The 25,972-nt window shown below is 38.5% G+C and overlaps 1 protein-coding gene across 1 annotated transcript; it reads right to left on the reverse strand.

Moving 5' to 3' along the window:
• Nucleotides 1–797: 797 nt before the first annotated feature.
• On the reverse strand, nt 798–19,801 carry tm9sf2 (transmembrane 9 superfamily member 2). Its single transcript, XM_028604259.1, has 17 exons — nt 19,388–19,801; nt 17,038–17,105; nt 16,390–16,483; nt 14,324–14,451; nt 13,298–13,427; nt 12,047–12,171; nt 10,483–10,591; nt 9,645–9,724; nt 9,375–9,483; nt 8,812–8,944; nt 6,821–6,940; nt 6,598–6,655; nt 6,299–6,458; nt 5,744–5,895; nt 4,183–4,294; nt 2,228–2,399; nt 798–1,308 (listed from the first exon to the last, which is right to left on the reverse strand). The coding sequence occupies exons 1-17, from the start codon at nt 19,502–19,504 to the stop codon at nt 1,241–1,243; spliced, it is 1,935 nt and encodes a 644-aa protein (XP_028460060.1). The 5' UTR covers nt 19,505–19,801; the 3' UTR covers nt 798–1,240.
• Nucleotides 19,802–25,972: the final 6,171 nt, after the last annotated feature.

Genomic DNA, 25,972 nt, shown 5'->3' on the forward strand with positions numbered 1-25,972 from the left:
CTGGAGAGTGAGTGTACTTGCTAGATTTTGGAATATATTCTTTTTTAAAGGTTTTTGTCAATTTGCTTTTTTTTTATTAATTAAATATAAGTATAAATAAAATAGAAAATCCTCCCCTGTTGAAAATTAACTAAGTAACTTTTACTCTGAGTACATTTTAAATGATCTACTTGAGTTTACTTGTAGATTTTGATTTTGTACTTAAGTACAAGTTCATCAAAGTAATAGTACTTTTTCTTAAGTAGAATATTTTTGTACTCTTTCCACCTCTGCTTATTGTACACAATGAACCCCAAAATAGGTAGCTGAGAAGTACCTCGTGTGAGGTGTAAATGTAATAAAATTGTTGCTTTTCTGGGGCAATAACGTGGATTTATTACTAATCAGAAATACAATCCTTTTCTGAAAAAAGGTTAATCTGGCCCTGCTTCATGAAGGCTGGTAAACTGCAGCGCTTTTATTTCAGGCTCTCTTTCAAGGCATGCAGAATTGTAGAATCTGTCAATCCCAGAACTGAAGGCTGGTTGGCTGAACCCAAATCATCAGCAGGGGATTCATCATATCCCCCGACTTCAGAGAAATAAATAAACTGTATTTAAACAAAAGTAGGCTGCATTTCTCTGCTGCACTGGGAGGAGCTTTAAGACTGGAACAGCTGTATTGACCCATTTTGACATATTTGGTGTTGGAATGTGCACAGACACATTTTGGGACACAACGTGCAACATGTTGCACACAAAATGGTGACAAAGGCAATTTCATACCACTGTATAATTGAACACAACCAGTCTGAGAAAGAAGCTTTTAAGAAGCAGAGCCTCGCAGCTTTATTTGTCTGACTACAATTTTCAACTACATCTGCAAACCCAGAGTGCATGGATCATGAAATAAACCTAAAATGCATGACATGATAGCTGACACAGTCTTTGGCAGTCCAGCTGTGGGTCTTTGTGTCAGATACTGGGAACAGGCTTGTAGCATTATGAATCATTTAGCAGATAGATACTGTATGTTCAAAATTACAACCCAGTGTACTGTACACATGCTCACACACAAACAGCATAGGCACACAAACAAAGAAAAATGTCATCTGTCTGAGGCAGAGTCCTCTCTGCTTGAGGAAACGAGGAGTTGAAGATTCAGATTGTATTGTTCAGTTCATTTTGACAGTGCTGAATGTTCCAGAGGTTAGTGGGAGAAAGCAACCTCCAGCCTTATATAGTCTGCGTGTTTGGATCCTTCAGTCCACTTTAACCACACTGTAGATCTTGGTAACAAACCAGAAACAGGCAAAGAAGCCGATTGAACCTGAGGACAGAGAAAATACACCTTTGATTTATATGAAGTTTTTCTTGACCCATAGCACATCAATTAATTATTGCATACACGTGCGGTTGAGGGACAGTGGCCAATGCTTAAGCATTGGCCACTGTCCCTCAACCAGTATGTCATTTATTTCATTTTAAGCATTGTAACTTTATCACATTGCAAGTTCAGGACACTACAAGACTTACTGTTTAATAGTATAGCTTTTCTTAGAACTCAGCTGACCAGGAATCAGATGCATAAAATCTGTCTAGATTGGCTAAAACTAGGTGTACTCAACACAACAAAAAAATGCACTTGTATTTTCTTTTTATTAAGCCAAGCACGCAAATGGTTCCGTTTAATAAAACTCCATCATTGTGGAATGGTAAAAGGACCACTGTTTCCCTGTACAGGCCTGTGGGAACCCCCGCCAGGCCAGGAAAATAATTTTTTTAATGCCAAAAAAATAAGAAAAATAAGTGTGTATTCATTCTGCAGCGACGCACTGCCATGAGACTACTGACAAGGCAACCTCCTTTGGTTAGTTCATGTCTGTAACAGCAGGACAGTCGAGCGTGTTCTCTAAAATGCTAAAGTCAGTTGAACAGATCAATATACTCAGTAGTGAACAAAATGCTAACTGGCGGATCCGTATTGTGTTTTTAGCGGAGCTAGACCAGAGAATATTCAAATAAACAGATTGGTGATGCTGTTTTTCGTTAATGTTCTCTGTGAAGTTTGCTGGTAGTGATGTAACGTAGCGTTTTATAATAAATAATAGCCATAAAAAATACCTCCTTCCACTGCGAGATTTTCCACCCTCTAAACGGAGATCTTTCCTTTTAACCAGCCATGAAAATTCAAAATGGAAAAACACTTCAACCCTCATCCTTCCCATCTTTGTTTTTTATGTACCTACCTGTGAATAAGAAAAAGATGAGAGCCATGATCATGGTGTATCCAAAGTACAGGATGGTGCTGGCCAGTCCAGTGATTTGCAGCTTAGAGAAGAAGTAATGAACGGCATAGACCAGGAAATAGACTGCAGTGAAGCCGCTGGTCAGGAAGGAACGCCACTGCCAATGGTAGTCCTGTGAAGAGGACAAACAGCCAAAGTGGAGATGTAAGGGAAGACACACACTCTAACTGAAGGGTTAAAAATGCGAGAGGCCCCTGTCATACAGAGCCATGAACAGTGTCAGTGGTGGGGGAGTGTTAAATAAATCACAGGAACACAGAAGTCAGAACAAAATCTAATTTAAACTAATGCAAACATGCCAAGGCATCCTTTGGTTTGTCGACCATCAACCTCACACCTCATGTCACAATCTCCTGCTCCTAGGCCTAAAGGGATTGGGGTTAAGTTCTAAACACGACCATATACAGAAATTTTAGAATTTGCGATTTCGGTTGCATTCAAAAAATAAAGTTTACTTTTAGATCAGTTCCTGGATAATGTAATTTATTGGGACAAAAATTAAAGTTGTACTGCAATATGAATCTTTAGACCTGTCAAATGTCAAAAAACGAATGTCAAATCAATTGAATAAAATCAAACTGTAACCGCAGATAAATTCTGCATTTTAAATGAGTAAATTAGCTTCTTTAGACTCTAAATTAGGGGTCGACCGATATAGTTTTTCAGGGCCGATACCAATAATTAGTATTTAATTTAAAAAAAACGATATTTGGAACCGATATGCATTTACCGTAAAAATGAAAATCTTCTGGTCAAAATTAACATTTTGGATTGATAAACTCCAACACACAAGTTGCTTTAAGCAATTATTAAATAAAACTGAAACTTTAAACATAATATGCAGTCAAAAAAATTAATAAATAAAAACAAGTTTTAACATGCTAAACGTTTGATTGCAAGTTTTGCTTACAGAGCTGTAGCGTACGCTTTTTAATTAATTAAAGGGTAACTACCGTTTTTTTTCCAACCTGGGACAACATTTCCAACATTTCCCCATGCATTTGTGTCTAATAGACTGATGTGACCAAAAAGCTTTGAATTTGGTCCAGTATTGAGCGAGATCGCAATGACGAGCTGGCGCGAACCGAGCTGCAATGTAACATAATGGGGAAATTGTGGAGCCTTGCTTTTTGTCCAATAACAGTGATTTTTTTTTGTGCTACTTACAGGCTCAGCTTGTTACTAAAAGTGTCTGACAATATTATCCATCTTAGGATGCGACTTTTTGTCTGAAGATAGCGGTTTTCAATGTACTGGCTCAATATTTACATGATTTCGACAATGTGGATGAAGTCGTTCTAACTGGATGGCCGCCCATATTCATTTGAGCCAGAACAGGCTATAATCTATGGATAAAGTATACTGATAAGCAAGTGAGGGGGAGAGAGCGAGAGAGACGCTGCAGCTGCTCAATGTTTCATGCGAGCAATAGGCTACAATACATCCATGGTTTTGTGTTTTTTGTGTTCTCTGTCTCTCTCTGTCTCTGTGTCTCTCTCTCTCTCTCTCTGAAATGGCACCTAGATTGAAGAAAAAACCCTTTAACTTTAATCAGTGAAATAAAACACGATATAGATAATCTGCAAATTGCATATATTCTAAATAAATTGTGTTTTTCCCTAATAACATTCTAGTTAATTCCTAGTGGTTTTCAGAATTACCCTCCATTGCATTTGCCGTCCATGATCAGGCTGTTGGACACCTGCAAACTTATTGGCAACAATTATTTCCTGCCACAATGATCTAATCACCAGTAACAGTATTTTTATGCATTAAACTGGACAAATCTAAAATTAATAGCTAATGCTAATGGCTTCAATACAAAAATGCCAGTGTTAATATCATCCCTGAAACATAAAGATGATTGTCAGTATTGCATTGACCATGTTGTTTACCTCAGCACATAAGTGGAAGTAGCAGAGCAGGATGGTGGCCTCAGAGCAGGTGATGACCAGGATAATGAAGACAAGGAAAAGGAAGCCAAACATGTAGTACATCTGATGGGACCTGGATGACAGGCAGAGATATGTCCTTAAGGGGAGACACTTACAGGCTAAACATCATTTGGTTACAATTTACTTGAAGGTATGTCATAAGAGTGACATGACACTGTCATGAACGTGTCATAAACATTATAAACAAGTCATAAACAATTATGACATAATGCTTCTTTTAGTAAGTGTCATTCGGTTTTTGTCATGACAAGTTATGGTTATGGTTAGGGTTCATGTGTCATGACAGTGTCATGACAGTGTCATGTGTTCATGACAGTGTCTCTTATGTAGATACCTTCAAGTAAAGGATTACCCATCATTTTTCAATTTTGAGGTTTTGGGCTATTGTGTTCTATAACATTTCTTCTTTCAGACTAGTGGGGAAAAAACATACACATTTAGGTGTTTATTTTACTAAACTTTGTCTATTTGCACCTGTAGATTTCTCCTAAATTCCTCAAAAGTTTGCATTAGATAATTCCCCATTTGCAACATTTATTATTTAAACAAAAATTTCAGAAAACTTAAGAGATTCAGAAATAATTGTTGATTACTTACATTAATGTAAGTAATCAACTGGGCAAGTTTCATAGGGATATCTGTTAGTTAAAATATTTTATCCTATTGTAGGGTCTTCAAAATGTGGGAATTTTTTAATCCCTATCTTCAAAAGGTTTTCTTCTCAGACTCTGAGCCAGAAACTTCCACTTCAGTAACACTGAACTTACCAAACTGTAGGTAATTAGATAATTTTGTTCATATATTATTCATAGCATGATTTATATAACATATAAATACCTAAAAATGTGGTGAAAATGGATTTCTAGTGGCTTTAAAAACCTTTGACTCCAATATGCACAGCTCAAAATGATTTTTTTCTATGTGCATGCACTGTGTGCATGTAACTTTCAAAATTACATGCGCCAAAGTTTTTTTTACCTGCACCAGATCTGGCTGAAACTACAGTAATGTACAGTAAAACTACTACTGGAAAAATACATCAAGCACTAAAATCCCATGTGAACAGGTGTGTCCTGTGTAGTGATACATTTTGGTATTTCATTTGAGCCACTGCGTCACATTACATGGAAGTTATTGAAAGCATTTTCATTATTTTCTATTAAAATATTTATGTAAAATAAATTAACTACACATTGGTAATTACAAAATGGTTAAGCTACTTGAGACTAATTTGTATAATTTTTTTATCATATGTTTTTACTAATATGTGCAAGTCAGCATGAAGATATTGTAAAAACACTGGTTTTGTGTTCTTTAAACAGTAATACATTGATGATCCCTAATTCAGCCAGCCCCCAGCAGTTAAACGCGACAGCTGGGAAATGAACTAACTCCCCACAGCTCTGTTCTTAGCTTTCCATACTTAAATGTAGTAGCAAAGACGGAGGTTGCAAGAAGGATTCTGGCTTTCTATGAATAATTATTTTTTCTTTATTCTCACCAGATGGAGTTTAAAATGAAGAACAGCTGAATAAATATACATCCAAAGGGCAGAATTCCTCCCATGATGATACCAGGGAAAGGCTTTGTGTAGAATGACTGCTCTGGGACTTGACGAGGAATCTGATTGGTCCGCACTGGGTGCTCAATACCCTTAAACATTCAGTCACAGCAGAGAAAGAGAGAGAGAGAATCAAACATTCAGACAGGTACACCCTGAAATAGTCACTCAGAAAACAATTTAAAAATCACATACATCAGATTTTGAACCACAGTATACGTCTTCACATTCTTGTTGGTTTACTCACATTAGCTTAGAGCGGAGGGAAAATTAAATCTTCATAATGACAGAACATAACAACACAGACAATGTTTGACCAAGCTACAGATACTTCCAGCAACTTAATTAGTAATGCTGTAGTATTGTATTCTTTTTCACATTTGGTTATTTTTTTACTTCAGGGCTACTTACTGTAACTGAACTGACAACATTGTGACAGCACATTCTTTTTTGCAAACTGGCATGAAATGTATACCAATGTTTACATTTACTTACTGTCTTCTTGAAGCCAAAGTATGCTCCTATAAAGGTAAGTGGCACTGAGATACAGAACCAAAGAGCCAATATGGCTACCAGAGTCCCAAATGGCATGGCTGCTGAAGACCCTTCACCCCACAGGATCAAGTTCATCACAAAGAAATCTGCAAATACCACCCTGAAAGAATGTTAGATGAGAAGTTATTCAGTGAGAGAGCGAGATCAAGTGGTTGTGTCTTTGTCCTGCAGTAAACTTCTATCCTGGTGTTGTGTCCATTATTATGTTCAGTGTTTGAGCGATCCGTAACAGTACTTACCCAGGGCAGAGGAAAGCTGTCAGCAGAACGTTGGTCTTCCACTTCTCTCCTCCAAAAGCTGACAATTAACCAAACAAAGACATAGAAAAAAAAAGGATTTATAGAAATCAAATTAGCTGGATTATGAAAATAATCAGTAGCTGTAGCCCTACCTGGAATATTTGTTCTCAATATTCTTTTTTCCTTCAACATAAAACACCTCCCTGTTTCCTTTCCCACTTACATTTGTAGAGGCGAGCAGCCACATATCCAGCAGGAGTTCCCAGAAGAACCCAGAGAACAACAGCACATGTCATCAGAGCCCCACGGTTCGCCGGAGAGAGGAACCCAAGACAGGCAAAGACTGGAGAGAGGGGGTTTTCATTATTACATGTTACACATTTGAAGTTAGGATAAGTAAGGCAGTTATAGAGCTCCACTGATACTGGACTTTTGTTAGGCTAATAACAATATTTATATTTGAGTTTAAAATACTGGCTTATATTGGATTTGTATGGCCCTGAAGGACAGAACACAACAACATCTGACAAAACACAACAAAATAGAAAACACATTTTACAAAATGGAAAATGTAGGGACAACATTCTTCATGACTGGACAGAACCCTGTATTGGTTCCTGAAGTAAAGCCCTATTCCTTTTTCCCATAGACCAAAGTTGGATCGGTATAGCATGGTTGAATCATTAGTCCATAATATTAACACAGCCAGTCGGCGCAGTCACGTTTCTTAAAATGTTGCTGTGTTTTTTAGGTTTGTGAAATGTTGGGCATTGTCGTGTTGGTATACGGCAAAAAACGCAATGTCACACCGGTGGTGGACTGTTATTTTCCTCGCCTGCGTCAGTTTGGTATCTTGGTAGTTTGGATCAACAGAACAACCTTTCTAGGATAATTGCCTGACATCCGGCACATGGATGTCCGACCCCTTCTTCTCTTCGGGAAACAACAAACTTCGATGGCAAGTTTAGAAGAAAATTTGGATTGTTCAACAAGGCAGGACTGCTTGGTTCTTTCGGGGAATGATTGTAAAGATTTACAAAGAATATGTTTGAGGCATTTACTATTTAACGTTTTGAGACTGATTGGTGGGATTGTTGTGGAAGAAGTACACAGCGATACACTGGTAAAAGCAAATTACGTTTAACAATGTATCCAACTAATTTAAATAGCTTACATTACTGTATTGTGTGAACAGTAAACTTTATTTAATATTGTATGTGGCGTTTTCTTTTGCGGGGTGCAAATGTTCCACCAAAACAAGTTCTTTCCCAAGATTATTCTGCAGAGCCACCATCGCTGCATCCAGAGGTGAGCGTCGCCCACACCTGTAGCCAGACCTTACTCTACAGTGCTGTGGGGATAGGTCTGGCAATGCAAGCCTAGTATATTGGTGACTCATTGCGTTTTGCACATCCGGGCCACTGTTTTTTTCAGCAGAAACACTTGACATTTTCAAAAAGAATCTCATAAATCTAGACATTAAAGAACTGTGCCCAAGATATGTATTGAGCGGGACATTTTTCAGTGTAAAAATAGATATGTCAGTGCTCTCTGGTGGACAAATGTCATAATGGAGACACTGTTTCTAAATGAGTAAGAGTAAATTTGAGTAAAAGTGGGCTTCGCTTCTCCCGTGCGAATACGCCACATGAAACTCAGACATGGGGGGGTAATTTCTAAATCACGTGAGGTCCCAAGATTATACTAATTCCGTGCGAATAGGACTTTACTGACATTTCTTAATAGTCCTCAGCAGATATATGTATACGGATACCGTTATACTTGGGATAAGCTAATGGCTAATAATAATAATAATAATAATAACTAATACAAATAATGTTCAAAATCTGTTATTGTTCAGAGAGCAACATTAAGTGTTTCCTGAGTTGTTCTAAAGAGAGGCAGGGAGGTAAATAAGATATCTGTGCAATGTAACATTTTTCAAAGCATAAATAAAAAATATTTCGGAATTATTTGATGCCACAAAAAGTTGCATGTTTTGAATTTTAAACTTTTTTTTTTTTACTTAATTGGGCAAGCCAAAGAGTCAGGGAGCATTAATTATCAAGTGTCAGAAATAAAGAGTGGACAGAAGAAGAGGAAAGCTAATGGCATGTCTACAGCAAGTAATGAAGCAACAAACCTTTCAGGCACTGTCTATCAGGCAGTACTAGTTTGTTGAAGATAAAGATTAAAAAAAAAAAAAAGACATACAAAGGGTAACAAAGGTCATAATGAAGATCTGGGTTCCAGAGCCGAGGAAAACAGACAGCAGCATGCCCTTCCTGGGAGGACGGAAAACATCTCCATGGACCAACTTCCACCCAAACTCCTCCTGAGCATCCTCCTGGAAAACAAGATGGATGAGCAGATATGATGAGAACCTCAAATCGAAAATCGTATGCATCATGATTTTTTTTTAGACGATTTTTAAAATTGATTATTTTTCCTAGAATTTTTTTTCCCAGACCGAAAGCAGAAAATACATACTTCTTTACAAATGAAACAAATGTCAGACTGACTGACTGGTGATGGGAATTCTTCTTAGAAAAGAATTAGTTTTTAGAAATGTCTCGAAATTATATATCGTCTCTAGAAGTATATTATTCAACTTTTGTTTTGTTAAAGAAGCAAAGGAAAATCGCAATACTCAATACCATTAAATCGCAGTATCTAGAAACGCAATAAATGAAAATCGCAATACAAGAGTGAGTTGCACCCATGTATCATGAGAGAATCTAATCAGGACAAAAGAATTCCGTCCCACGCCTACATACCACTGAGTCCATCTGATTGTATCTGGCGATATCTTTATGCAGAGTCCTCAGCATGATCATGGCTACCATTCCAGACAGGAACAACACAATCACCAAAGAGTTCATTATGCTGTGGATAAAAGACAGCAAAGCCAAATCAGTTATCGCTGTTGTTGTATTTGATGTGGATTATCTCTTTGCCTAGAGACAAGGGGTCAGCTAACTTTATTAGGGCATTTAATTCGAATAGTAAAAAAATCAATACTAATCTAACTAATGTGTGTGCCTTACCTGAACCACTGGATGTTGGTGTGAGGCATTGACTCCAGGATGTAGTCCCATCTAGACGCCCAACGAATATTCTTGTCTTCCTACACACACACACACACACACACACACACACACACACACACACACACACACACACACACACACACACACACACACACACACACACACACACACACACACACACACACACAGTTTTGCAGTTACATTCCATTATCAAATACACACAATCACACACACCTACATATGGTCTGCTGAAAGTTTTTAATAGTTACATTCTGACATTAAACCTCCACTGACTTAATGACTGCATTAGGGCTTTATTTCGGTGTTGGTGCCGGGCATGACATGCAGCTTTACACCGGTGACCTGGTAATTATCTAAGACGCACTGAGGTTATTCCCTTGACTGCACTGGTTTGATATCTTTATGGCTTGATGCACCACAGTGGGAGGAGCCCATTGCACAGAACTGTTGGCCTGTTCTGAGCAAGCGGAGAGGAGACGCACTCATTCTTGGCACCAAAATTGCTGACAGCTAAGTGCAGCTGCAGTTTCCTCCTATAATCGTTCAGGCCTGTGGGTGTGGGTGTGGTGTGTGTGTGTGTGTGTGTGTGTGTGTGTGTGTGTGTAAAACCGTAACATTTTCTTGGGGAAATACTGAATATTTCTGATAGCCTGAAGTTGAGTGCGTTCACTCTACTTCATCTTTCGTACCAATTATTGTAATTACGCTACAAATTTTGGTGCCCCGCTACAGAGAAGAAAGTTGAAACAAGGCAGAGCACATGACAAAAACATGGACAGCATTAAACACACCAGGACGATAGTATTGTACTAACCACAAAGTTGATAGAGTAGGTGTATGGGATGTTGAACACTCCTGTTTGTTTGTTTTTCAGGAACTTTGGCCCTCCAGTACAATCAGGGCTATCGTTAGGGTTTTCATAGCTGGACAGAGAAAGAGAGACAAAAGAAAATAGATCAAAGTAGCAAAGTCCACCAGTTATCTAATTTGCATATTGAGATCTAATTACAATACAGGCAGAACCTACAAGAACACTAATTAACACCACACTATTCAACTAGTCTGTGGACAGCATCAGAGCTCTTTTAGTGTCCATAAAAAGTTCTACAGCTGGCTACAGCTGTGGAGCTGATAGTCTTAATTAGCTTTGTAGCAACATTTGGCAATGGCTTGAATGTAACGCTCATTAATATCAAAAAGTTACTCACTAAAGCTTTAACCAAACGACAAACTAAGATAAAAAACTGGCTAGATCAGTGGTTCTCAACCTTAATATATAAATATTATGTAGGCTAATTGCCCCGAATATTAATGATTACGCCCTAATATAGGCCTATTATTGTTGTTACTATGGTTATCAAAAAATCAAATCACTGACGAACAAACAATACATGTATTAGTTTACCAGGTATCAAAAAGCCATGTGAATAGAAATTATATATATTTACAGGTTTTTTTTAAAAATGCAACCATTTCACATTCAAATTAAATAACAGCAGCCAATCGACTAGATATGTAACATTCAAACTATAATTAGGTATTATCAAAAGGCCTGCTGCATGGTGTGAACCTCAGCACCTTTAAGTAAGATGACTATAATTTGAATGTCCTTTGTTGTTTGTGAAGTGACCTTGGGTGTCATGAAATGCGCTTTAAATAAAATGTATTATGCTTATTATTATTATAACAAACACTAACAGTAGCCAATCAGAAATTGCTTTTTTTTTCTTAAAAAAATGCTCTGACGTCCCGTTTCCATGAAGGCTGCACGGAGACGCGCCAAACAAAGTTGACAGAAGCACAGAAAAGTTAGGATACCCGTCTCGTGCAGTCGCAGTGCTGTAAACTGGCAGCTTTTAATGTTGCAGACTACTTATTCTTTCGTAGTTGAAGTGTAAACATGTATTGTTATTGTGAATCTTTTGTTTAAACTAGCTTTCAAACAAACGCCCCCCAAGGGCACCTCAACGCCCCCCTTTCCAAAATATTGCTTCCAACATCATCTTCTGAACGCCCCCTGGGGGGTGGTACCACCCCCGTTGAGAAACACTGGGCTAGATCAAATTAAATCAAGATTTATTTTTGTCACATACACATCATACACATTAGAAAGTGCAGTACATTTAAAAAAAAATTATATATAAATGCATATTAAAAAAATGAAACAGTTAAACAATTAAACAATATGACCAGTATGAGTTTCAGAAAAATGAAACAATATAACCAGTGCATAACAATATATGCAATATATAAAGGGGGGGAGATGACCAGTATGACAGGAATGTATGGCAGGTGGATGAATTATAAATTATACATAAAGCGGTAACATAGGACAGCTCCAAATCAGATTCATATCAGCTAAAACTGCCATTCATTACCTTTTGGGTTCAATCTTGGCAGCAACCAATCGTGCTCCCAGTTGTTCATGCTCAACGATGTGGTAATGGATGGTGATGTCCACATGGTTAAAGATGTAAAAAGCATCCTTTTCATTAAAGTTAGACTGGAAAACAAAACCAAGACACAAAGGTTTAAAGCATAGATATATAAAGTAATAATGTGTTATACAGTGACATCTATGTGTAGGATATAAACCATTCTGACTTTGGCGACTGAGACAAGTGCTAGTATCAAAAAAGGCAAAGCGGCTGACAGTGATGCATGCCGCTCACCGTGTTTCTACCCCCTATCAAATCTTACCCACAGATTATGAATTTCATCAGGATTGGCATGTTTAAAAAAATAAAAATAAAAAAATAGTCTGAAAGATGCTATACTTCCATAAAAATCATATGCATAGGGGCCTTAAAACTTGCTTGCTGCGGTAGTCGTGTTACGCTGTGTTTGGGCATACACTGACTACCGTTGTATCAGCTCCCATGTTCATCATATAAAAAAAAAAAACTCTAATATGTAAAATACAAGCATAGTATTATTAACACTAGGGTGCAGTGGTGTCGAGTTTCGACTGGGTTTTCATCCGTCCTCTGCAAGGCTTCATACCACATTGAGAGTGTTTTACCTGTCTACAGCATAGACTGTAAAAAAAGATGGAAGACGTGTCTCCACTTCCTCCCACTGTATAAAAGTGAAGCCAAAATGTTCCCAGATAAAGGCGCCTTTCTCCACAGCGCTGCAGAGGAGGGTCTGGCTATTCTAGCATGGGAGAAAAACGTGCTCTGGTTTATTGGCATTTCTTTAAAACCAATCACAATCGTCATGGGCTAAGCTCCTCATGCAAAATAGCCTCGGGAAGGAACGTATACGTTCAAAGGTTGTTTTAGTTATACTAGAGAAAACTCAGATTGGACAGATAGTCTGGCTAGCTGTCTGGATTTACCCTGCAGAGATCTGAGGAGCTGTTAACCATAGTCCTCATACATTGATTGTGGCATCCCTAGTCAACATCTCACTGATTTTATGTATCAGAGCTCCCTGTCTAAATTGTAAATTTCCCACTGGGGATCAATAAAGAGTATACATTATTATTATCATCATCATTTTTTATTTTATATTTTTTATAGACTTGGATCTAATGAATTGCTGGCCTATTGCATAGATGTTTGATTGATGAAAATGTGACTTATAGTATTAAAGGGGGTGTGTATGTCCGTGCGTGACCCACTCACATTAACCACGCAGGCATCTTTGGGGCGACCTGCTTCTGTCACGTAACAGCCAATAGGGAAACCAGGATTACAGAACTTCTGTCCATCTTCAACATCATAGCACCAGGTGACTGGCATATTATCCACAATCCTACACACACACACACACACACACACACAAAGCCTGTGATGCTTACTAACAGTATACAGTGTACACTGACAACAGTACCGAACGCGGGCGTTTGCACGCCGCCGGCCACAGACTGACTGGTGGATGATAGAAAACACGGACATCAATCAGATGAACACTCATAAATTTGCTATCATTTACTGTATTTATACTAGGTCCGATACTAGAGATGGCTCCGATACTGCCTAAAACACTGGTATCTGTAACGGGAAGTACTGGAGTTTATGTACCGATCCGATACCACGTAATAAAGCCCTAAAGAAAATCTACGTTAAATTAAAATTAAAGTTTATTTATTTTCTTTTTCCAAAATGGATTATAAAACAGAAAGTTCTGTGTCGTTCATTGTTTGTGTTTTAGAAAGAGTTTAACCTGAGCCAGACAGACAACAAAGATATAAATCATATCACATCCATACGGGGATAGTAGTATACAGTTGTTAAAACATAATAAATATATGACACACTGGTATCGGATCGGTACTCGGTATCGGCCGATAAGCAAGTTCAGGTATCGGAATCTGTAAGCAAAAAATGGTATTGGGCCATCTCTAACTTGTACCTTGTCTAATAAACAATAATGCTCATAAGCAGCACACTCTGGAGTTGTTAAACTATTCATGGCTGTCAAGTTTTTGTCCATACATACATGCTGTACCGAGATCTTCTCTGAAGTCAGATTTTGTGTTGTAATAACTCATCAATTTTGTTCTATTATTCATCAAAGTGAAGATTGACCAGAATTTCTACATCACACAGTTTGTGTTTTTGATGTATGTGCAAGCCTCTAAGCATGTGGTTACATTTCCCTTCACTTTATGATATTAGTAGGTCAGCATGTAAGTGAATCATACATACCAGTGATGTTGGTAGTTGAGTAACATGCCTTTCTTGAGAAAGTCCAGTTTGGCTTTGTCTGGGGGGCTGTTGGTGTCGTAGGTTTGGGTACACACCTTCTGACACATTGCAGGTTTCTTAAACTCAAACTGACACACAGGAACAACGTAATGTAACAACTGGGTTTTATTTTTTGTTGCCATCATTCATATAAACAACGCATCATTTATTGACAGTGCACACTCTACAACAAAATAAAGAAACTAAATTTGACATAAAAAGCAGGATCAATAATGTCAAATTTAAAACCTTTTCTTTGCCCGTAAAAAAAAAAAAAAAACAATATATAACACAGACATTGGTCTCGGTCTGGGTCAATCAGGTGTTAATATGCCCCTTTGTAATGATGTGAGAGATGGAATGAATTAATGAATCCCCATAAAGCACCCACAACAGTTGTGGGGACACTAACCTCAAACCCAGACAAATAGGAAGATTAGCACAGACAGTTTAGCCTAGCTTGGGGGACCGTTCGGTATTTATGGAATGGACCACTGGAGGAAAAGAGGGGAGGGTCATGTCTTTTTATTCTTTGTTGAGGGGAGGGTGGGGGAGTCACCCAACATTCGTATTCATGAAAGAGCAAAATTTAAAAGTGGCTTGTTTGGTGCATATTTTTCTATGTAGCTCTTACTCCGGATTTCCACCAGATGCGTAACGGCCGCGGACCGGCGCCGCTGCGTGTCTGCTGCGTGCTCCACCGTCTGTCAATACCCACCAGGTCCGGATTTGTTGCGGCACTGACTGACAGCTGTAGTCACGAGGACCCACAAGTTCTCGCGAATTCAGGTAGAATAGAACCAAAAAAACAACAACAGTTTGTTTCCATCCAGAGGAGTATAGGGGAAACGACTCTGTGTTGTGTTTTCAAGGCGTAGTGCAGGGAAATATGATCCGCCGTGAGCACGGTGTATTTTATTTTGAAAATTAACCGGATATTTATTTTGTTTCTGTGCTCGACTTCCTGTCCCGCACTATCTGAGCTCTCCGGCGTTCGGCAGAAATAGAAGCTCTGCGTATCTGCTCCGGAGGGCTGCGGACCGCCGGAGCTGGGCCAGAGTCAGAACGCAGCCGTTATGCAGCCAGTGGAAATACACACACTGACTTTAATGGAAACCTAATGACTCCGCTGCCGTTTCGGAGCAGTTCCGCATCTGGTGGAAATCCCCGGCTAGTCTCGGCCCTCCTTCGCTACCAGGTGGGTCTGACCCATGAGTTTGCTTTAAAAAACCCTGGTGGCTGAAACAGATAATTGCATTGTTTAAAAAATGAGTAGAATAATTACGTCTGGCATTAAATAACATAAAACAACTAAATTGTGGTAGGAAATACATCTGATATCATATACTGCTTAGCACAAAGATTACATATTAAGAACACATATCCTTTTAGTAAATTGTTTTTATACAACTTTGTAAACCTTTTAATGTTTGTAAAATGTTTTAGCACCTGCTCCAAACCCTTCCAAAGACTCACCACCCCAGATAGTGATATACATACTTTTTAAGAGTTGTTTTTTATTTTTCACAAGTTTTGTTCTTCTCTCAAATTATCCCTGCATTTCAATAAAAAAAAAATTTTAATTTCCCAGAAGTAGATTTTTTCTTGCTTTGAACATGATTTGTGCCATCATCAATCATCCTGATTGCTCTCTTTTGTAATGTGCATAGGTTGGTTTTGTATGCTTTCCCCCAGAAAGTATGCAGTGCTTTATTGTCTTGATTTATTTTGCTGTGGTCTTTGCCAGTTTTACTTTGATGTGGTTTATGTGAGGTTTCCAGCAGATTCTGTGGTCTAAAATCACACCAAGAAATGTATTTTCATATACTCTTACTATACTTAATGAGGTTTGTGGATCTGGTTTGCCTGGTCAATTAAAAGTGAACCTTGTGTGAAAGGAGCTTCTGTTTTAATGTTTGTTGCTGAAAGAGTGTGTGTGTGTGTGTGTGTGTGTGTGTGTGTGTGTGTGTGTGTGTGTGTGTGTGTGTGTGTGTGTGTGTGTGTATTTCTGTAGTTTTGTGAGTTACCTTGTACGGTGAGGGTTCAATCCTTTCGCCAAAAAGAACCTGGCCCAGATTCTCTGATGGACGTTTCATTGTTTTCTCTGAGCAGAAGTCAAACCTGCACAAACAGGAAGCGAATGTTCAAAAAGTTTGGGGCAGGACACATTAAACTGCACAACACCTTTATTCCCCATTGAACACTGCATTCAGTAACTTGTTAACTGGGCCAAGGGTTTCCAGATGATAGAAAGAAATCCAAATAGATGAGAACGAGAGGCTGCTTACATTAATACAGATACACTGTTAAAACTCCCTGAATTCTGTCTGAAATTAGACCCGACTTGAATGAAATAAGAGAAATGCTGATGCATCGTTATCCATGGGCTAAAACTTTTAATCATGTTGAAATGTTTTCAAAAGTTCTGATGTTCTGATGCCACAGCAGGTGCCTTCCAAAAACTGTTACTGAATAAATAACTTAATTTGACACACTTTGAATATGATGAGTAGGAATGTATGAATCCAAACACCATTTTTAAAAAAGAACAAATAGTGCAGTGCAGAGAATAACCAATTTATTACAAAGTTAAGATGAAAAACTGATGTGTTTAAATCTAAAACAATTTTTTTGGGGGAAATCACAATTACACAATTACAGTGTTACACACTTACGCAGTATATTCATAAGGCAGAACAGACTCCACTGAATCCAACCTGTTCACAAACAGCTCAATGGTCGACTAGAATAAAACAAAGCAGACAGACACATATTAGGCATGCTCCTATCAGGCTTTAATTTTCATATTGTTAGATATTGATTCTTGTTTGGCTATTACACCTTGTCGTGACTACATTGTGTCGACATTTTTTTTAAACTCAACAGCAGTGTGTCTTTTCCAAAAACAATGTTCTGGATATTCTGGCTAAGTAAGGACATTTGTTTGCTGCTTTTTTTGTAATTTGGGTGAATAAATAAATCATGAAAAAGTCCAAGGGAATAAATACAATATATTTTCTATGCTAAACTTCCCCAACCCGCTTGTTGCGCTAATGATGGTGGTGCTTCAGCAACCATCTAGTTTAATTTTTTTTAAATGTATAACAAATCAGTCGTACATGGTAGCACTTTGCAACTTTCACCAAATTGTAGGCCCAACTGAGCACAAATGTTTTACTGTGAGGAATTACTCTGTTTTTCTCAAAAAACTATAAAACCTCCTACAACAGATTTTGCTTAATTATTGTTAGTACAGTATATATACACATTGCCCCACTGCATCTTCAGACTGTCCTCCACAAACAATCCAGCCAAAAATTTATTTTTACTGCAAACAGTACTGTAAACAACTACTGCAAATTCTCGCAAAATAAATCTCCAATGTTTATGAAAATAAATGACAAAATTTGGATCTTGTGTGGTAAATTACAAAATCATTTTTGGCAATATTTTGAATTCTATCCTGATGTAAGCAATTAGCCTAGAAATCTAGACGCACCCTAGCGGCAGCAAATGTAATTTCTGGGGGTCTAGCAACTCTCCGTTGGCTTGCGAGCTGGAAAAACCCAACTCTGGCCGGGCCAATCACATTGTGTATTGAGTCGGTGGGCAGGGTTATGGCTGCTGCTGCTGCTGGGAACAGTGGCTTTTCGAAAAGGCTTCGGCCGCGACTCTGGAAAACTTGGGAGTTAAGCTTTTCTTTGAGAAAAGAACAAAGAGCGGCACTGAAGTCATTCTTAAAAAAAGGAAGATGTGTTCACCGTTTTGCCGACCGGATATGGCAAAATCTATCAACTAGCTCTGCTACCTTCATTGTTGCTCTGCTTGGTTGTAGCGCTATCCTATTGCATGCAGAGAGAATTTGAAAGACAAACGTTTATCCCGGCCCTCGGATTGAGCCCTGTCGATGGTGAGTTACCAGACCCAACATCTTGATGTGGGTCTGGCTTGTCAGGCTAGTAAGCTATTGCATTCAATGGAAATAGAGCATTTTTAAACATCAGTTTTGTCATATCTATGTTGTTTAGATGGAGTACACAAATTCTCAGAATTTTGTCTTGATACATGAATTGTTGACACTAGTTATAAATCTGTCTTTACAAGCAACCCTGGTGATTGCCTCAGTCATAGTGTGAACTGTGAAGCCATCTATGGTTTCTAACTTGCCAGTTATCATGACTTGCCCTTGGTGTCTGAGGTTGTGGATTCAAGCAGAATAAACATGTGAATGCCTAATGAATGCCTAATACTCAAGGATTGTGCTATGTGGATTAGAGACTTAGGTTTCTAGGTTCCTTTCTAGCAAAAAAGTTCTGAATGTGTTTTCTAATCAGTCTGAATGGTTTTTACTCAATCTTTTTATATGAAAAGTTGTGCTTTGTAAAAGCTTTTGAAAAAGCTAGAAGCCGGTACCACATGTAGTCAAATATGGCACAACTAGTTGCAATACCAGTGCAGTCTGTCACTAAAAACTGTAGAGGATTTTACATGGCATTAAAAATTTCAATACCAAGAACCAACACCTCACAATATTCACAATACTCAATTTGTAGTGTACATGAGTTTACGAATATGTTTAAGTAGCCAATAGCCATAAAATAAAATAAAATAAAATGGGTAGGATGAGAATATAAAGTAATTATTCTTCAATCATTTAATGTTAGTCAGTTCAAATCGGTATCAGCACTACAGAGAGTATGACTAGTTTTGAAATACGTTATAAAATCTGACAATCTGTTATTAGTTTGATGTCCAGCGAACGAAGTGACTTTGAGGTACCTCGCTAACCTAATAGCTAACATAGTAACGTTATACGTTAGCTTTGTTGTTTGTTTTGGCTAACGTTAGCTGACACATACATTAACGTTATAGCTGTTTATAAAGAACTAACGTTAGCTAACCAAGCATTTGCATTCCAATACCTCTTGTCTATTTGTTAAGTGGGAGCAGTCAATATTGATTTATTCAGTTATTTTGCTATAACATCTGGCAGCTACACAGTGATCTGTGACATGTTTTGTTTACCTTGCAGTCCGGAACTTGGTCTTTTCCAGGCTCACAAAAGCTCACGGGTGCCAGACCCGGTAGGTAGAATCCGGCCGCTCGAGCCAGCAGCACAGCCCCAAGCAGCCACCGCAACATCGTCACACCGGCCAATCTTCACCCAAAATTTAGACGGTAACTTGCTCCTCTTCGCAGTTTTAAGACTGCATCTGACATCCACACTGGGTAGCCACCAGCATCCGCTTCTGCAGACACGTCATATGCCGGAAGTCCTGCTTCATGAAGTGGAGCATTGTGGGATCATGTAGCCTACAACCCATATACTGTCTATGCCTACAACCATTACAACCAAACCAAATACATGAATCGCGAGAAGCATGCATTCCGTAATGTTGTAACAGAATTAAATTGTTTATAACAGGGGTTGTCAACCTTTTGCAAGCTGGGCCCCCCCAAAGCTGGTTCATTGCAGTTGCCCCCCCTCCAATTTCTTGGCGAAATGTCTAATAAACGTAGCCTCAAATCATCCTCGATTTGTGCACGATTGCGGTATTTCGTTTTGAGTGCAGTCATTTCTGAGAATCCTGCCTCACACAAATATGCCAACGTGAAAGGGAGAAGAATCTTCAAGGTGACGTCACAGAGTTGAGAGTATTCCTGCATTCCGGCATCAATGCTGCCCAGAATGACGAAAGAGGGCAGGAGGTCAGGGCGTAACTAGCCAACTCCGGGCCCCTATGCAGGATTATCAAGGCGGGCCCCCCCACTACAGCACATGATGACGGCGCAATGTCCCCGAGTAGGCTACCATGAATAGGACAGGACAGGATCATAGAGACACAGCATATAAGAGATTGGATGACTGACAAAATCAGGAGTAGCCTATGCGCACCACAGCAACAAAAAAACACTGGTGAATGTTGACCATAACACATGAAAAAACACACAAGGGCAGTCCCTCCAGAATTTCACTGCCTTTTTTTGAGATTGTTGCGGCCCAAAATGCCTGATTTCACGGGAGCAGGAGCTTTTGTTAAAAATTGCGATAGAAGATGTGGTGTCTTTTGTATGTGTGTTGCAATTAAGTTGCAGAAGACAGTGAATTTTTTTTTTTATAGTTCTTTAAAAATAAAAAGGAAACTTGTTTTGGGGAGAATAATAATTATTACTATTAATTAATTACTCTGGGCTGAGATTTCCTAGGGAATCTTAAAAGGCTCTGGATGCTGCAAATGTTGGTATAATAGGAAAATGGCTGGTGGATTTAAGACAAAAAAATTATAATTCATTGAATGAATCAAATATGAACACACACACACACACACACACACACACAGTTTGATAAAGTACTTATTGGACTTTAACTTATCATTGCACTTACAATAACGAGCATAGCGGTCCTCAATTTAGCTCATCTGCGTTTTTTCCTGCATCCACCGTGTGTGATTGTGTGTGTGTGTGTGTGTGTGTGTGTGTGTGTGTGTGCGCGCGCGCGCGCGTCAGTCGCCGGGGAAATGGAGCAGCAGCCCCGCCCGCTGCAGAGAGCAGACAGTACTGAAACAGCAGCGGCTTCAGTGACTATAATGAAAAATCGTTACAGCGTACATTGATGTTAAAATGTACACACGTTTGCAGTAGAGTCTGAAATGTTTTGCGCGGTCTTTCGCTGTACGTTTTGTTGGTAAATGTGAGATGTTCGAGTCACACACACACGATCGTCTTCATAACAGAAACAAGGAAATTAATTTGACCCGTTCTCACTCCTGCTTGGTCAGTGGCTGTTCTCTCATTGCTGACAGGTCCTCAGACGCTGATTGAAATAGAGAGGAGAAGTCGTGTGACGTGCATCAGTGATAAAGTCTGCAAGGCTGGGGAACATGTCGCAGTTCCCTCACTGATGCGGCCATGCCATAGGTCAAGTTGTTGTGTGAAGGCGTCCACTCTGTCTGCAAGGAGCAAAATCTGAGTTTATATGAGGAGTGGTGTGTGTCTCCTCTCTGGTCCGACTGCAGGCTGGGACTGGTGCGCGAGGCTACTGAGAGACTGACCGCCTGGAGGGCTTTAGGACGGGGGAGGGGCTCACGGCAGCACCCGCTGCTCGTTGAGCACAGCTGCAGAGTGATACGTGCTTTCGAGTCTCCAAACACCACAAAAGTCTCTAATAACACCAGTAAAAGTCGCTAGATTAGTTTTTGACAAAAAAGTTGCCAGGAGGATGATTTGTTTGTGTGTTATAGTCCAACCACTTGAATTTCAACATGGGAGACATTTTTTTTCTGAATTCTTTTATTTTTCTCCCATCCTGTAGCCTAGGACACTCTCCCACCGGTTGAGAACCACTGGTTTATAATAATATAATCAACTAGACATTTCCGCAAGAAATGTGGACACTGTGTTGGTGCACATCCCAAGTAGTACCCTGGCTAACAGTAAATCAGCTGTTTGACATATCCTGAAGATAACAACACGTCCTACAGTAAAGAGGCTCCATGATAAGAGTTTGGCAACGCTGCGTACACTGCGGAACGAAAATGTGGCGAAAGATGGAGAATAAGATTATTATTATTATTATTATTATTATTATTATTATTATTATTATTATTATTATTATTATTATTATCATTATTACTATTAAGTATGACAAATAATAGTCATTGTGCCGATTACTGCTATTGCACACACATCAGCATTCACTACAATAATATTCTTAACCATTATCCCCAGTATGTGCAAATATTCTAGAACGTTTCTGGTGTGCATTCTCCGACTACTCCCAAAGTGGTGGTAGCAGGGATGTAATGCGATTGGATCATAAATTTCGTGGTCAATTCTGGTTGGTTACGCCTCTAAACAGCTGAATAGTTTTAGGAAGAGAGAGCATGATTGCAGATATTAGAAGTAGTACAATATATTTGGCATAACATTAGAAACCTTGGACTACCATCTTATTACATCTCAAAGGAGAAAGTTCACCCGCCAACTTCAAGCAACAAAGACCATTTCTGGTCCCTGTTTTGTCAGCAAGCAAACTCAAGCTAACGTTAGCTTTGTAGAGATTTTAGTATTTCCCGAACTGAATAAATACCACACATATAAACACAAAACTGACTTTGCTAGCTCATTTGTGTTGTTACTAAGATATCTGCTGAAAAAATATTTTTTTAATGGATAGATTTAGCTTTATGGTTTTACCTTATGTTTTACCTTATGTCCGCGGACTTCAAGCATCAGAGACAATTTCCTAGCTTTGTAGAGATTGTGTGATATTCCAAATTCAATAAATCCCGCACATATTTACTGCTTAGCTAGCTCAATCTTGTTATAACAAAGATATCTGCTGCAAAAAATATTATTTCTCAAATGTTGTCAATGCTATTTTTAGCATAGTGCCTAGTCACCGGCACAGCTGATCTGATCCAAGCATTTTCAATAAGTTACTCCAATTTTTCAATTCAATTCAATTTTATTTATAGTATCAAATCATAACAAGAGTTAGCTCAACACTTTACAGATAGAGTAGGTCTAGACCACACTCTATAATTTACAAAGACCCAACAATTCCAGTAATTCCCCCAAGAGCAAGCATTTAGATATACTAAATATACTGTTGTTCTGAATATCGATCGGATCGTAAAATGACGTTTTCCCGGCATCTGCTGGCCGAACGCGGCATTGCCTGCACGCAATTGACCTGAAGATAGCTAGATATATTAATTCTTTCCTCTACTTTCATATCTTTACGCAAAAAACACCCACCAGCGCTCTATATAAAGCAACTAAATTAAACATACGTGTCATACTTCATTTGACTTTTCAGGAGACTTACCTTGACACAGGAACAGCAGGTGTCAGATCTCTCAACACATTCAAATACTATGGTTTATGATCTTGAGTCAATTGGACATTAAGTTGTAATGATAAATCATTATAAGCATTTTAATTTATTTTTATTCCATGCATTACTAAAAATGTAAAGCTGAAAAAATGTACTGACAAACACAAAAGCATGACAGATATAAAGCATGACATTTATTAAATAACATCAAAAATTCAGCAGCACTAGGGTGCAAGTAGTCCTTTGTGCATAGTTCCTGGTAGAGATGGCCCGATACCACTTTTTTGCTTCCCGATACCGATTCCGATACCTGAACTTGCGTATCGGCCGATACCGAGTACCGATCCAATACCAGAGTGTCATGTATTTTATTATGTTTTAACAGCTGTATACTACTATCCCTGTATGGATGGGATATGATTTCTATCTTTGTTGTCGGTCTGGCTCAGGTTAAACTCTTTCTGAAACATGAACAAACACAAACAATGAATGCCCCAGAACTTTCTTTTATTCTCCAGTTTGACAGTCAGTTATAACGGAAAAAAACATAAATGAACTACTTTAATGTAGATTTTCTTTAGGGCTTTATTACGTGGTATCGGATCGGTGCATAAACTCCAGTACTTCCCGATACCGATACCAGCGTTTTAGGCAGTATCGGAGCCGATACCGATACTGGTACTGTTCACCCAGTATGTATTTCAACACACTAACACTATTGAAACCGAGTCAGAACTTGGTTTTAGTCAGTTTGAGTTTATGTTTCATTTCAAATCATATATGCCATTCATAACAACCTAAATGTGTCACTGTCTGAGTGATGGACTCTACTCTCTAATGTTACTTACCAGCTGTTAGTTCCCCCTGGCTGTCCACAGGTTACTAGTGCAGTAATAGGGTGAGTTTATACATGGTGGACCCACCAGTCAAATAGGGACACACTACATTTATTATATTTGTAACACCTGTCCCATGTAGCTATATGTGTTTTTTGTTTTTGTCTTTACTGGTACTAACTAATGCAATCTATGTTTCTCAATATTATTAAAATAACTGGCGGTGCCTCCAATATGAATTAGGTAAGTTTTGTGTTAACCTTGATTACTCTTTTAAATTGTAACTCAGAACAAAACCTCATATACAAAATCTAAGACCCAAAAATGATAATACTATAAACCCAGATATTGGAATTTATTTAGTTAAAGTACAAAAATAATAAACACATGTATGGTGTTAGAAACATAAACACAAGTGAGGCCAGTATAAATAACTCCCTATTTTTCATGACACCCAAAATAATATGTTACGTCAATACAGCTATCAGAGTATATTATAAATTGTTACCTCTGCTTAGGTTTCAATAAAATAAATGCATAAATCCTTTTGTACGGTGGCCGACAGGTGCAAACGCCCTGCAACTTCAGAAAACAAATGCAAATAGACAAAACACAAGCAAATTAAGAAAACAACTTCATTAATTTGACAACACATGTGCAGCATTCAGCAAACGCGATGCAAATACACACAACACAACCAAATACATAAACGCAATGCGAATAAAAAACGATGCAAAAAGAAAAGCACACAAACCCCGAAAACAAATGCAACAAAAAAACGCTGCATCCAGATTCCACAACGGAAGTTCTCCAGACCTCTAGAGGGAACAACTAATCAGCTGGATTTTCAACCCCTTTTCGGCCTTTTTATTAAGAGTCGGGTATGACTGCATAGTAAAAAGAGAACTCCTGTGTCATGCCCTTATTAATAACATAATATAATATATTAGTAATATACAGTCTCTGCTCCCGTCTCAGCTGGGAGGCTGGTGCCGTGCTCGAGCTTCGACTTTTCAAAATAAAAGCTTGCGTTTGGTTGGCTCATCTTCCTTTGGTGTTTTGGATGTTTTTGAACTAAACAGTACGGCAATCATGCTAATGAATACAATTTTCAGCAGATGTCTTACTTACAACACAATGGAGCAAGCAAAGCAGTTTTGTCTTTATGTGCAGGCTGGATTTATTCAGTTTGATAAATCCCACGGTAAATTGGCTGGTTAACTAAACAGGGAGGGACTATTTTAAATAGTGTATTTTTTGTATTGCTCCACAATATGAATACAGATTGGTAACTTATTTTGTTGTATAATCACAATATTACACTTAGCAGTGGAACAGCTGATTTTTTTTGGGCTGGGGGAGAGCATAACAGTCTATGAGAGAGAGAGAGAGCTAGAGAGAGAGAGAGAGAAAGAGAGAGAGAGAGAGAGAGACGTTTAAACGGTGTGCAACGGTGAGATCATAGACTGTAAATATTTAGTCTATGTTTGAGATATGTTTTCTCTCGTTTGGTGGGTGTGTCTTGGCTTGGGTCACAGGTGATACTCAATCAGCAGAGATGTGTCTGTAAACTCGTGGTAATAAAACATTTAAAACTGCATCAGTGTTTAACGTTGACGTTTGTTTAAGCTACATTAAATAAGAGGGTTTAATTTCCAGGTCCGAAAGCGCATCACTGAAGTGTAGACTTCCCTCAAGTGTAATATTGTGATTATACAACAAAATAAGTGACCAATCTGTATTCATATTGTGGAGCAATTCGCTCTTGAAATACAAGAAACAGACTATTTATAATCCCTCCCTTTTTAGTAAACCAGCCAATTTACCGTGGGATTTATCAAACTGAATAAATCCCGCCTGCAAATAAAAACAAAACTGCTTTGCTTGCTCCATTGTGTTGTAAGTAAGACATCTGCTGAAAAAGTTATTGTATTC

This window comes from Perca flavescens, chromosome 17 (assembly GCF_004354835.1).
Source record: "Perca flavescens isolate YP-PL-M2 chromosome 17, PFLA_1.0, whole genome shotgun sequence".
Lineage (NCBI taxonomy): Eukaryota > Metazoa > Chordata > Actinopteri > Perciformes > Percidae > Perca > Perca flavescens.

Excerpts from the sequence above, each read along its gene's own strand:
- tm9sf2 (XM_028604259.1), bottom strand. The coding sequence starts at position 19,504 with ATGTTGCGGTGGCTGCTTGGGGCTGTGCTGCTGGCTCGAGCGGCCGGA. Across the intron at positions 9,725-10,482 it reads CCTACTCTATCAACTTTGTG|GAAGACAAGAATATTCGTTG; the intron begins GTTAGTACAATA and ends GTGTGTGTGTAG. Across the intron at positions 9,484-9,644 it reads ACCAACATCCAGTGGTTCAG|CATAATGAACTCTTTGGTGA; the intron begins GTAAGGCACACA and ends TTTTATCCACAG.